The sequence below is a fragment of the Sycon ciliatum genome, chromosome 8 (genome assembly GCF_964019385.1).
Source record: "Sycon ciliatum chromosome 8, ocSycCili1.1, whole genome shotgun sequence".
In the NCBI taxonomy this organism is placed as follows: Eukaryota; Metazoa; Porifera; class Calcarea; order Leucosolenida; family Sycettidae; genus Sycon; species Sycon ciliatum.
The window spans coordinates 32,843,839-32,858,382 of record NC_088650.1 but is presented as its reverse complement, the minus strand read 5'-3'; the positions used below and the strand labels follow the sequence as shown (position 1 = coordinate 32,858,382).

Sequence of the window (14,544 nt, the reverse complement as noted above, 5' to 3'; positions counted from 1 at the left end):
ACGCTGTTGGCACAGTCCCATTGATTCAGAAGGTCACAATCCCAGGTGCAATCCAGGCGTGGTTTGCCGATTATTCGACAGCCGGTGGAAACGGCTCGCCAACCCGAGAGCGTGGTGGGAAGTCCTCGCACCCCATGACCCTTCGTATGAGTACTTCCCGAACGCTAGGAAAACCGTTCTCCTAGTGAAGCCGGATCACGCTACGCAGACCCTGGAGCTCTTTGGCGACACCTACATTATAGTGAAGACGGGTGGCGACCGACACCTTGGTGCAGCATTAGGCACTCCTGCCTTCTGCCAGGCATAAAACAGATTACAAAGTTGCCCAGTGGTGCCAGGAAGTCCAGACCCTAACCACCTTTGCCATGACGTAGCCACAAGCAGCGTATGCGGCCTTCATGCATGGACTGCGCCACAAAGGGTGCCTTCCATGATGCGCTTGCCCTGCATTACGGCTGTATATGTGCAAGGCTGCCGTCCACGTGCGCAGTCGGCAAGAGATTGGACGTATGGCATGCCCTGAGCTGCAAGAGATTGAACGTATGGCATGCCATGACCTGCACTACGAGAGGATACCAGCCATGCGGCAAAACGAGCTGCGCAACCCCACTGCCTCTTTTCTGCGCACAGTCACGAAGGATGTGGCCGTGGAGCCAGGGCTGCAACCCCTAACCGGCGAACAGCTTCGCCACCGCACAGCCATCCGCGACGATGGCGCACGCCTTCATGTTACTGCCAGTGGAGTGTGGGGCAGCCAGCATAAGCGCACCTTTTTTCGATTTACGGGTTTTCAATCCCCATTTTGCCTTAAACTCGGCTTAGTCCCTGCCCTCCACATACGCGCAACATGAAGGCAAGAAGCGTCGCTGTTATGAAGAACGCGTCTGAGAAGTCGAGAGAGCATCATTAATTAATTTTGTGCCCCTGGTTTTCAGCGCCACAGGTGGCACCGGAAAGGCTGCCTTCACCTTCCTGAAGCGGCTGGTCTGCACGATGCCTGAGAAAAAGGAATGAGCCCTACAGCGTTGTATTGGCTTATGTCAGATCAGTGTTTGCATTCAGCTTGGTTAGGTCCGCCGTTGCAAGCCTGCGCGGCCACCGTCAGCATAACAGCCAGTTTAGCGATGCTGCAGCGTCCTCAGCCTCGTTGGCTGCTGCTGGGTGTCCGCTGAGTGTCAACCGCCGCTATAACTTTCTTCCCAGTTGCTTAGTCTATCCTGTTTGCTTGAGAACGGTTTTATTCACAACACTATGAAGTCATAATATACCGGTATTTTACAAATCCGACTCCCTTTTCACAACACCATGAAGTCGTAATATACCGGTATTTTACGACTCCGACTCCCTTTTCACAACACCATGAAGTCGTAATATACCGGTATTTTACGACTCCGACTCCCTTTTCACAACACCATGAAGTCATATTATACCGGTATTTTACGACTCCGACTCCCCTTTCACGACACCATGAAGGAAGAGTCAAAGCAAAAAGACAACCCAATTTCGGAAATAAGCAATAAGCTGCAAACCTGTTTGCTTGCACGGTTTTCTTCTTCTTCTTATGACTCTTTTACTATCCGGCGTGTATTTACCGCCACATTGTCAGGTGCGTGTTTACCGCCACATTGCCAGGTGTGTATTTACCGCCACATTGCCAGGTGTGTATTTACCACCAATATCAAGAGTGAGTACAGCGAGAAAAGTAAAAAAAACTTCTAAGATGTGTTGCTCTGGACACTTTGCATACAATTACAGACTCACTGAAATGTTTGGTACTTTGTGCACTCATCGTCTCAACACAGATCCTAATGAGAAAAAACTACTTTAAAACACACACCCACTAACTACGGGAGTATGCACCCAGTGTGCTGACATGTGCTTAGAGGGGAACTCCGGTCCAAAATCACCCCCATTTTTTATTGCGGAATCCATTAGAGTATGTCCTAAGTGGAAGAATGGCGAAAACCGGAAGCTTCTACGACAAGGATAACATACCTAAATTACCAATTGCAATTTTCCATATTTGGCACGAGTGGGGCCCCCGCCCACCCTGTGACGTAAAACGTTCTCAGTCTGGTCAAATAAATTCAAATGGTACCTAAATTTTGGAAAAGGTGTTCACTGTTTTTTTCTTCTTCAAATCAAATTGTCATGAATGTAGCTGTAGTCTAGTATTCATTCGACCATCATGTTGGAGGAAGAGGAGATCACGGGAGGTGTGGAGGTGGACGCCATCCCTGACTGCGCCACTTCGGGTTCTCTGATGCATTTTAGGTTCGAGCCGTCTGCGAGACCAAGTAATAAATATTTCTGAGACGACAGATGAACGTGATCGTGAGGAGAGTGAGGAGAGAGCTTTGGATGCATGTGCTCGTGTGGGAAGCATTGCTTGGTGCCGCTGCGGACAATGCAGCCCGATGCGGAGCGAGGTCGAGTCGGTTTGCTGCTGGGAGGTCCCTGCAGCGTTCAGCAAACGCGGCGAGCAGGAAGGGCTGCAGTGCGTCACGCAGCACACCGAGTTTGCTGTTGTTTGCCTGCGGAAATCAGTGCTCGAGGTGGCATTGCTTTCCTTCGAAGAATTTCGGGCAAGGTGTGGACCGTGGTCAAACAGGTGAGGATTCACTGAATCGGTTTCATTATTTCCTTTCTTTCCATGTTTCATGTACCGGTACAAAGTAGATGGGAAGTGTTTTGCAATGATTTTGTGTACAGTATTCAAATTACGAAGTAGTGGTTGCGACTTCGGCGATGATTTGTAAGAAATGGTTTGCTCCCCACACCGGAGCTCGCGCTATTCCGCCGACTTTACTTGACACTTGACTGACTCACGACTGCCATCCAGAGCACACGAGAAGTCCATCGAACCTTGCGACTAGTTGGTTTGGAGATGACAGCGTTGCGAATGACCGAGGGTCCTCGACGTCTGTCTCACCATCCAGGAGCGACACTGACTCACGCTGCTATCTGGTGTTTACGAGGTGTTTGTCGCGCTTGAAACGGAGCGTCTCTGTAAGTTTGTATCCCTGGTGATGTTTGTGCCTGGAGAGCACTATATAAGTGGTGCTCTTCAGGCACAATCTTCCTCAGCCTACTCAAGCTCAACTGATGAGGGGTGAATTCCCCGAAACACTGTGTATTGAGCAGGGAGTGGTGCTTTCTTGCAGGTTTGCCGAGTCGAAGGTTCGATGGACTTCTCGTGTGCTCTGGATGGCAGTCGTGAGTCAGTCAAGTGTCAAGTAAAGTCGGCGGAATAGCGCGAGCTCCGGTGTGGGGAGCAAACCATTTCTTACAAATCATCGCCGAAGTCGCAACCACTACTTCGTACTGTTGCGCCCAGCGCGGGCTTGCGACTAGTTGGTTTGGAGGTGACAGCGTTGCGAATGACCGAGGGTCCTCGACGTCTGTCTCACCATCCAGGAGCGACACTGACTCACGCTGCTATCTGGTGTTCACGAGGTGTTTGTCGCGCTTGAAACGGAGCGTCTCTGTAAGTTTGTATCCCTGGTGATGTTTGTGCCTGGAGAGCACTATATAAGTGGTGCTCTTCAGGCACAATCTTCCTCAGCCTACTAGCTCAACTGATGAGGGGTGAATTCCCCGAAACACTGTGTATTGAGCAGGGAGTGGTGCTTTCTTGCAGGTTTGCCGAGTCGAAGGTTCGATGGACTTCTCGTGTGCTCTGGATGGCAGTCGTGAGTCAGTCAAGTGTCAAGTAAAGTCGGCGGAATAGCGCGAGCTCCGGTGTGGGGAGCAAACCATTTCTTACAAATCATCGCCGAAGTCGCAACCACTACTTCGTACTGTTGCGCCCAGCGCGGGCTTGCGACTAGTTGGTTTGGAGGTGACAGCGTTGCGAATGACCGAGGGTCCTCGACGTCTGTCTCACCATCCAGGAGCGACACTGACTCACGCTGCTATCTGGTGTTCACGAGGTGTTTGTCGCGCTTGAAACGGAGCGTCTCTGTAAGTTTGTATCCCTGGTGATGTTTGTGCCTGGAGAGCACTATATAAGTGGTGCTCTTCAGGCACAATCTTCCTCAGCCTACTCAAGCTCAACTGATGAGGGGTGAATTCCCCGAAACACTGTGTATTGAGCAGGGAGTGGTGCTTTCTTGCAGGTTTGCCGAGTCGAAGGTTCGATGGACTTCTCGTGTGCTCTGGATGGCAGTCGTGAGTCAGTCAAGTGTCAAGTAAAGTCGGCGGAATAGCGCGAGCTCCTGTGTGGGGAGCAAACCATTTCTTACAAATCATCGCCGAAGTCGCAACCACTACTTCGTACTGTTGCGCGCAGCGCGGGCTTGCGACTAGTTGGTTTGGAGGTGACAGCGTTGCGAATGACCGAGGGTCCTCGACGTCTGTCTCACCATCCAGGAGCGACACTGACTCACGCTGCTATCTGGTGTTCACGAGGTGTTTGTCGCGCTTGAAACGGAGCGTCTCTGTAAGTTTGTATCCCTGGTGATGTTTGTGCCTGGAGAGCACTATATAAGTGGTGCTCTTCAGGCACAATCTTCCTCAGCCTACTCAAGCTCAACTGATGAGGGGTGAATTCCCCGAAACACTGTGTATTGAGCAGGGAGTGGTGCTTTCTTGCAGGTTTGCCGAGTCGAAGGTTCGATGGACTTCTCGTGTGCTCTGGATGGCAGTCGTGAGTCAGTCAAGTGTCAAGTAAAGTCGGCGGAATAGCGCGAGCTCCGGTGTGGGGAGCAAACCATTTCTTAGTATTCAAATTCACCAACTTACTTCCATCACACAATCATGAAGCTCTATTGGCAGTATTGCACACGTGCCAATATAATTATAATTATGTACAGCGATGTCTTCCATTTATAATAGCACTCTAAGTGTTTCAACTGTGTTTAGAAATGATGTAAATTTGAGAAGGCTAAAATTTTGTCAGTAGCCAGTAGAAATAATAATTCAAATTCGAAACTATTTACACTGATACTATTTACATCTATACAATCATGAAGACACTCGTGGTATGTGTATATACATCTCTCCAACTGTTTTTTTACAGGAGTTGGAGACTTGTGGCGTATAGACAATACACATGGTTTACCCATGGGTACCTCGGACGCAAGCAGCGGCGTGTGATACCATCTTGTGTGGTATCGAGGATAAGGCAGCTGTACCCAGAAGCCGATGCGGATGCGTACCGAGGCTTTGAGGAAGCAGATGGACATGACGCTTCTTGGCCTGGTTGACTTTCATATTGGTACATCTGCATGCAGAATGTAGAAAACAGTTGACAGACACAATAATAATTATTCTTGACTCAGGCATTATTTGTGTTGGCGGGTGGTCGCATGCTTCGCACTGATGCAACTGCATGAACAATCTGGTATAGTTGACAGATACAACGGCACAAGGATTGTTTTCGGGAGCATGGTATTGTGCAGGTACCGTGTCAACTATCAGAACCCTCGGGGGGGGGGGGGGGGCAGGCATGTGGGTATGTATGTTGTGCTCACCTTTGCTTCAATGAGCCATCCTAGACATGTGCTGCGACACCAGTTCTTCCTTGTCAGGGATGTCAACCGGTGCGATGTTCCGTGGTAAATCAGGTTGCTCGTACTCAGCTAGAGCAGGTGGGGTTGTGCCGTTGCGAATGTCAAGATTGGCTGTATGCACATCCTTCTGCACATCCTTCAATAGGTCCTTCAGGAAGTCGTAGGATGTGGGGTCGTGCAGCTTCTTGGCCACCCAGTGTTTTGTGCTCTTGGTGTACTCCAGCCTGTACCTGAGTACGCCCTCCTTCGTCTTGGCATGCGCTCTCCCTATGTTGGCATTGTGGGACAGGCATGCCAACTGCACCCGTGCCCTCATGCCATCATACGAAAAATGGACTCGTTTCGGTGCCCACTTCAGCATAACGGAATGGAAATTCTCCAGACTGCCCGTATGGCAGAACTTGGTGAGTTGCCTCATGTCGTTGAGCACCGTCTTGTCGAGGACGATGCTCTCCAGCACTTTATGCTGCTCAGAGCCACGTGTCAGCCATGCTCTCTCCTCGTCATCTTTCAGAGCTGGATGGGCACACTCCAGATACTTGGTAGCACCTGCACACCAATAGAAACAGAGGAAGGGTGCATGCAATAACTTAGAAATTGTCATCTGAGTGCTGTTTTGTTATTTACCTGTACATTTGCCTTGTTATCTGACTGTATCAGTGCACCTACATGTACAAATATTGCGGACACCTATTTATCACATCTTGAGTAGATCTAAACGGCTCAATGATTTTTTGAGCAGATCTGCACAATCAATAGGATAATGTTACATACTGACCCATGAATGCTCATTCACAATGTGTTTGAGCAGAGACTGCCACTTCTCAAGCAGGAGGCACTCGTCACCGTCACAAGTACCAGCACACCACCACAGATGATTGTTGAACGACGCAATCCATGACCTCAAATCACTCATCCCCACACGCGTGGTCCTCTTGGCCAGTCTCTTGCCGACAGACTTAACGAAATGCCACACGTCAAACTGATGCTCGATCTCTGGAAAGTTGATTTTCAGGAATGTTCGGATTGAAGCACTGCGGTCTGTGGCCAGGACTCCAACTTGGACTCCTCGGTCTGAGAAATCACAGAAATTTTGTAAACAGCAATTTCATCAATTGTCTAGAGATTGAGAATTTCCAGAGGAGTATGCAGGGTATAAAACAAGTATGTCACCAAAATGAAACAACCGTAGTATTGGAACAGCTGTGGCATAAACGAGGCCATGCTTGGCGATAGCAAAATATTATATTAAATCCATAGGCACTCACCGCCAAGGCGTTTCAGGATCACTTCGAGGCCACGTCTTTCCATATCTGCACTGTTGCGAGCTTGTTTTACATGGGTGAGTTCTGTGTCAATGATCATGCCAGTCACGTGATCAATAACAGTGTATAAACCTTCAGATAGATGCACACACAGCAAAAGCAAATGACCTACAGTGTATCATCAAATGGAGTAAGAAACGCATGTATACAGAGTCCCTGAAGAAGAAAGCAAACATCCGCCGAATAGTCCTTATGCACATTGTACAGATGTACGAAGTTCTGTACTATGGCCGTTGGTGTGTACATACCCGGTTGGGTGTTCATTGTGTGCTATACATGCGCGTTTGACCCATTTAGCCTCACAATTCATGGCAAACGATCACTTTTCAAGCCTTCTTCACTTTGGGATTGAACTAACGACTAGCTAGATCTCTGCCGGAAAAAGATTTCGTATGAAATGCCTTCATGGCCCATTTCATAGTGGAAATAGCAGTAAACACAATAGGGTCCTGCACATTCAACACCCAACCGGGTCTACGGGATTCTACAAGATTATACGGGATTTCGTGCATCTGTACAATGTGCATAAGGCCTATTGCAGTGTTGTAATAGAATTCCCCTACTTTACATAACAGCAACCATGGCATGCCAGATAAAATATTAATGAATGAGAGATACGTACCGTATTTGGCACAATAGCCTGGACTATCGCACCGTCCGTCTCCTGATATGTCAACTGAGCTCCCTCTCAAAATGACATGCAGACCCTGCACATGGTCCTGCCAAGCTTTGTTGACCACTGGGCAAATCACCTTCTTCTGCATATGAAAGAATGTGGAGCTGGACATGAAGCACATGTTGAGGATATGAAAGAATAGCTGGAAGGTGGAGAACAGCCCGCCCAAGAGAAGTACAGCAGAAGAAAGCAGCCAGGTTCCAGCACCGGTACGGGAATTCCCCCGCCCATAGGATGGCTGTGAATGCCACTGGAGCCGATGTCCATTCGTGCAGCAAGTAGTGATGGTCAGGAGTGATCCACGCTCTGCACGCTCCCTGCTCACAATCGGAGCATGGCATTGCCGGCATGAGGTAAACAGTTCATCAAGCTTGTCTCCCCAGACAATATACTTGCGAGACATAACTTCATCTCCTGCAACCAGAGGAGTACTTGTATAGCATATTTCATCATCTTCGGAATTGCTCTGACTTGGCTGATATAAATCGTCATCCTCTTGGCTGAGTAGAGGAGTCTCGGGCTCATCAAAAGCCGAATGCAGTAGCATATCATCCAACATGTGTAGGTTGGGCCCTGTGTCTGGGGAACAGCTCTCTGCTGGTGATGCAATGACGGACGTTGCGATAAGGGGAACAGGCACTGCGCCGGAGGAAATAGATGCTGCAACAGTGGGAACAGCTGGGGGGACGGTGGATCCTGACACTGCAACAGACTGAGAGGGAGGCGGTGCTGCAACTGCGGGAGAAGATGCCGGAATGGTTGACGTAGACGCTGCAATACTAATCGTGGAAGTACACAGTTCATCAGCAGAGGTAGGCGCCAATCGAGCGACATGGCAATGCAGTGGACAGTGGAGGCATACGTGCTCAACCTCCGGGACAGGTGCAAGAGGTGCGACCATATCTTTCCGGGTCTGTGTGGCAAGCAAAGCCCCCTGGATAAACTGAAGTGTGGCACAAAGACACAACAAATACACGCCGTCTGGCTTCAAAGTTAGCCGAGAAAATACCATACATATCTTAAAATACTACAAGGCCAAGGAATGGTAAATGATGCAAATCACTATACCTTGTATTTGTGGCAATGTAGCTGCAACCGGAAAGCAACGCGATGGAAACTTACAGATAAAGAGAACCGAAATAATACACATGATAACTTTCCATGTACATTACATCAATTCTCGACTTCACTGACTAGGATTTTGAGTAAAGGACTATGAGTAGGTCTGTAGTCGTTTAGAGCTAAATTCTGGACGTCACAAAAACCTGCCTTTCACTTACCTCATCGTGCTCACGTTTCTGGAAGTAAGTCGAAGGTGGTCTGCTTTTGCTGGCAGCAGAGGTAGAGGAGCTACTACTACTGGTACTACATGTACCGCCAAGTTTCAGGGATGGCAGAGACCCTGGCTTCAGGCGTCGCTGCCGCTTTTGCTTGTACCCACCAATGTTTCCAACAAATTCTTGCTGGAGATCTCTCTCGTAGCACGTCTCAGGGAAATGCTCGGAGCAGACACGATTGCACTTCGTTGGAGAAAAATCCTTCCTGCGTATTCTGGACAGCCAAGCTGTCGTCAGCTTCTTGTCAGGCAGTGGAAAGCCATGCCACGACAGGCTGGCACAGGCCTCTTTCTTGGTGTCACTGTCACACCCAGGGACGCAGCAGCGAGTCATGACAATAAATCGGACATGGCACAGAACAACAAGCACTTCAATAATCAAAAAATGTAATGGCCAAGGACTTTTCATTTTTGTTTCACATTTGAAAATGTTCATGCAGCTCACCAGACTGAGAACGTTTTACGTCACAGGGTGGGCGGGGGCCCACTCGTGCCAAATATGGAAAATTGCAATTGGTAATTTAGGTATGTTATCCTTGTCGTAGAAGCTTCCGGTTTTCGCCATTCTACCACTTAGGACATACTCTAATGAATTCCGCAATAAAAAATGGGGGTGATTTTGGACCGGAGTTCCCCTTTAACACCACCGAGGTAGAGCGTAGTACAGAGCAACAAGGGCAAACAAACTTACAGAGACGCTCTGTTTTCAGCGCGACAAACACCTCGTTAACACCAGATAGCAGCGTGAGTCAGTGTCGCTCCTGGACGGTGAGAACAGGCGTCGAGAACCCTCGGTCATTCACAGCGCCAGGCTACTCGATGCCAAAGGGCTTATCCTCAACACCGGCAAGACGCAAGTGCTTGCAATCAAAGCTGGACGGCAGGCACACCTCGACCTCCACATTACTTGCACTGGCACGCCTCTTGCCCAGACCAGTACGGCTCGCTACCTCGGAGTCACTCTGGACGAAAATCTTCGCTGGTCACCGCAAGTCACCTCTATCGTCGGACGCACGGCTATGAAGCTGCGGATCCTCCGCCAGATCCGGTACTGCCTAACAGTGCGGCAGGCGATGCTGTATTACTCTGCCCTTGTCATACCGGACATTCTGTATGCGTCGAATGCGTTTTTCCCAGCACTGTCCGCTGATCAGGGGAACACCTGCCATAGATCATTCAAGAGACTTTTAAAGGTTTATTTTTATGGTTAGCCAGCATCTAGGCTTGGACTTAGAGTCGTGACTCAACTGTGACTCAACTGTGCTTTCTTCTTCTTCTTCTTTTTTCTTCTTTCCCTTTCTCTTTTTCTTTTTGAGTATTTGCAGTCTGTGTTTTCTGTGTTTTTCTCTCTTTCGTGGAGGCTTGCTTGTTGTATCCTTGGCTCTCGGCCGTTACTTTATCGCCATCATAATATTGGGCACCATTGCCCGTTTGGTCTGCGATACAAAATAAAATTTTTAACAACAACAACACAGTAGCCAAACGGGATATACGTTGCATCCGTTGCGTGGCCGATGAGCACCCATTGGCCCACACTCTTCCCCTGGGCAGACACCCTGGCACCCTGGCTGGGTGTCTGCCCAGTGCTGGAACGAGGGGAATGCAAGCTCCGACTCCTGACATTTTAGAATCCGTTCTGGAATCGTCAGTGAGCTGTTGTCGTCCCGAATTGTATTGCAAGGCCCGCTGACAGGCATGACCACTCGAGGTCAGTTGGGACGCAACCTTCCACTCCCCCTGGCCCACAGTGCTTCTGGCGCATGCCGACCGCTTCGAGCCAGCTGCCGAAATTGGAATGGCCTGCCCGGCTGTATGAAGTCCATAGTATCTGTCCGTGAATTCAAACGCATGCTACGCGTATTTTACTTCGGTTACATGTAATGGTTTTCGTAACCTGCTGATGAGGCTCGATAGAATCATGCTACGATGACCCGACTTGTAAATTTGAGATCGATTTTTCTGCTCGTCTTGACCCTGCCTCCCCTCATTGTACTTCCATTTTCGTATTTTTATTTTCATTTATTTTTCTCTTCATTTCTGACTCTTCTTACTGGTTGTCATCGCTTTCATAATATTAGGCAGAACTGCCCGTTTGCCATGCGATGTAAAATAAATAAACAACAACAACAACAACAACAACATCAAATGGCCAACATTATTTTCACGCTTTAAAGTTAAACATATACTCTTTGCGCATTCTCTGCGCCACAATTATGCCCCACCACATAATATACTCTCGCTGCATACTGCTAGCAACGTGCAACCTTCGTATAATTTACGTCGCTCTCGTACTTGGCACTTGCCAACTCCGCGGACTGACCGCTGTCTCCATTCTCCCCTGTACAAGGCCCTTCATTACTTTAATTGCCTGCCCACCCAGCTTCGCGAAATCCCTTCTCTTACTCCCTTCAAATCCGAGATATCCCTGCTGTTGCACAACTCTGTATGCTCGTGTAGCGACCACCCCTGCCCGTACAGTTAAGTACGCAACTCTGTATGCTCGTGTGGCGACCACCCCTGCCCGTACACTTAAGTAGTCATTAACCCCTAGGCCCTGCCCACCCAATTCTTCCTCACTCTTTCTCCTTTCTTACACTATTATCTCTTATTGGCCACTGGCTATCGTGAGAATAAAGATTTGAAACAACAACAACAACAACAGCCTGGCCCTGGCCTGGAGATCTGCAACTATAATCAGCTTCTACTTTGCAACACTAACGGATTAGTCCCCTTTGTCGATTGATGGATCAATCGGTAGATTCGGCTCTGTTTTTCTTTCCTTTCTTTCTTGTTTTGAATTGTACGTTGAACTCATTGGATTTCTTTGTATTCTGTATCTCGTTATCGTTATATTTCCCTCTAGCCCTCTCGCTTAGGATGAGCTTTCTTTTTTATGGCAGCTTAAGCGAAGGCTATATACCTGCTTTATGCAGGTTGATGCCAACGCGAACAAGCAAAATAATAATAATAATAATACAACAACAACAACAACAACAACAACAACAATGCTGTCACCCCGCTCTTAATCGCAGCCCTTGACCATCTTAAGCGAATCCAGCGCAAGGCGGCCAGAATCTGCCTCCGTCTCCCCCTCTACACTCCTCTGAATCATTCAACACCGCTCCATCGGCTCAAATGGCCGACAATGTTCTCTCGCCGCAAAGTGAAGCTCACCCTTCTTGCTCACTCCATAAAATACCAATATGCCCCACAACACATACGCATGCTCAACACCCCCGCTCAAGTTAGAGCCCAGTACAGCCTTCGACACGCACGCCCTTGGCACCTCCCACCCTCCAGAACCGATCGCTGTAAAGACTCCCCACTGTACAAGTTCCCAGAATGCTACAATGCCTCCCTGCTAGCATTCGTGACGTCTCCTCCCGACCTGCTTTCAAACAAGAAATCTGCTCACTGCTGATCAACTCAATCTGCTCCTGCAGCGCTCACCCTCTCCCATACTTGTAAAGTTCAAAGTGATGTAAATCACTTTCCAACTGTTTAACCCACAATCTCACCTTCTCATAAATCTATCTCTTATTGGCGATGGTGCCATCGTGAGAATGAAGAATTCAAACAACGATCTTATTGGCGATGGTGCCATCGTGAGAATGAAGAATTCAAACAACGATCTTATTGGCGATGGTGCCATCGTGAGAATAATTCAACAACTGGCCGTAGTATCGTGAGAATAAAGATTTGAAACAAGAACAACAGCAGCAGCAACAGCACTCCAAAACACCATTTCACTCCTACACAATCGTCCTAGTCTATTAGACCTGTTCATCTACGACCACGTTTGGCAACAACCAGTTATAAACATTAATAGAATTTTACGACAATCAGATTGACAACACCGACACCACCCTGGTCTGTATGGAACTGTACCCTAAGACATGATGTCATCAGCTCTTTGTCCATATTTGATGAGAAGAGCGTAGCATTGAATGGTGATTGGTTGCATGTAGTGTTGTTATGAGGTAATGGGGTAGTGGGGTAGGTCCCTCATTATGTGTGTAGTCTACATGTGTGAATGTGATTCTTGTCACCAATGTCAACAACACCTTTTATGGTCTCGGTCTGTGCAGAGCGGGACGACATCGTGCAGACGTGTATCATATCACGTGACAGCACACTGACACACGCACACAGGCAGTGCTGCCAACACGAGATGCCGGAGTTCTGGCTACGGCACACAGCCACAAAGCTAAGCCAGTATTAGTATGTGTAAGTAGACTGCCATCCGGACCGTGGTCTGCCAGATAGTGAGCTGCATCTCTTGCCATTTACCACATGCATGTAAAGCACGATTCGTTCAAACCGTAGATTACACCGTTATTTTATCTGCACCGCTCAGTCGTCCATTTCGCACGGCACAGTCCACTGTTAGTTGGTGGTTTTCGTCTCCATCCCTTTCTCATTTCTTGTAAACGTCCTCTAGTGTTGTTGAATAGTTCATACCTACCTTTGTTAGTCGTGCATTATCCTTTCCAGTCATTGTTACTCATTCTCTCAACTACTAATCCAGTCTGTAGTGGCCACAACGCTCTCCCAGTGAATAACAAGTTTAGCATAACGCTCTCTCAGTGAGTAAAAGGTCCAGCATAACGCTTTCCCAGTGAATACCAAGTTCAGCATAACGCTCTCCTTCTCTTAGCGACCTACGTATTCCAGTCAGTCCACTCAGCCAACGTTTGAAAAAGATTTCACGGAACGGACAATTCACTCAGTAAGTAAAATACATCATGTGCTGTAGGTCTATTTAAAATCCCCTACAATGTAGCATTAGTATCACTGATATAGCACACTGTGACTATGCCTACTCCAGAGCTAGGTCATCAGGCTGAGTGACACGGTTGAGAACTAGCGTGTGTGCACATGCCTGGTACAAATCCGCTAGGTACTGCACGGATCTGGTAGTCATAATGGGTTCATTTATATTTGCTCCCGTTAGCGACTGGATCATTCCATTCACTCCCCTGTTCTTGCACTGTTACAAGTAGTTATCGTTCTGGCTATCCAGCTGTGGATCGTTCGGTAGCGGTTCAGGTCAAAGTCCAAAGTTCAAACAGTGAGTTACTTCTTTGCTGCACCATCCGGTCAAAGCCCTCCGCACTTCCACGCCACGGTTCTTCTTTACTCTTCACTGCTACTTGAAGACAACGTTCAAGGATGACTTTCTTGATCTCTTCCCTTTAGACTCGCCACTTGTAGTCGTGTTCGTCTATGAGAAGTTCAACGGTGACTTTATCCATATAGCAAGTTAGATTAGACCATGTTCAGAACTCTCAATAGACAAGAGAAGTTCATCATGTTTCCTACATATGGTGAGAAAGTAGAGAAAGGCAGATCGTTTTCAATGTCATCAACGTTACTCGAACAAGGAATGTAAGTTACAAATGGTGGCACTCCATCTCTTTCTTTTCGTTTACTTCCCATATTTTCGTTAGTAGTGTCGTCTCGTTGGTCGTTGGTCGTTGGTCTCCATCTTTGTCTTTGTCCCGTGTCACAACGCGACGGTAATTCAGGGACCTACTGATTGACCCGAGTCTTGTAGACGAAGTACTTTTCAGTTCTTTGTAACGAAGGTAGACCTGACGAGCAGGAGGATGGATACTGAGTATTTCTGGTTGCGATCGACGATGGAGATTGTTCGAATATCAAGTGTTTGCTGTTGTTACTGTTCGTGCTTTT

At 48.1% G+C, this 14,544-nt stretch overlaps 1 protein-coding gene across 1 annotated transcript; it reads left to right on the top strand.

The window, feature by feature from the left end:
• Window positions 1-509: 509 nt before the first annotated feature.
• Window positions 510-5,207, top strand: LOC135823700 (uncharacterized). Its single transcript, XM_065336544.1, has 2 exons — window positions 510-745; window positions 5,021-5,207. Exons 1-2 carry the CDS (start codon window positions 510-512, stop codon window positions 5,205-5,207), a joined length of 423 nt encoding a protein of 140 aa, XP_065192616.1.
• The last annotated feature ends 9,337 nt before the right edge of the window (window positions 5,208-14,544 follow it).

Coding starts and splice junctions, on each gene's coding strand:
- LOC135823700 (XM_065336544.1), top strand. CDS start 510: ATGGCATGCCCTGAGCTGCAAGAGATTGAACGTATGGCATGCCATGAC. Junction 746..5,020: donor CATGTTACTGCCAGTGGAGT/GTGGGGCAGCCA, acceptor GTTTTTTTACAG/GAGTTGGAGACTTGTGGCGT.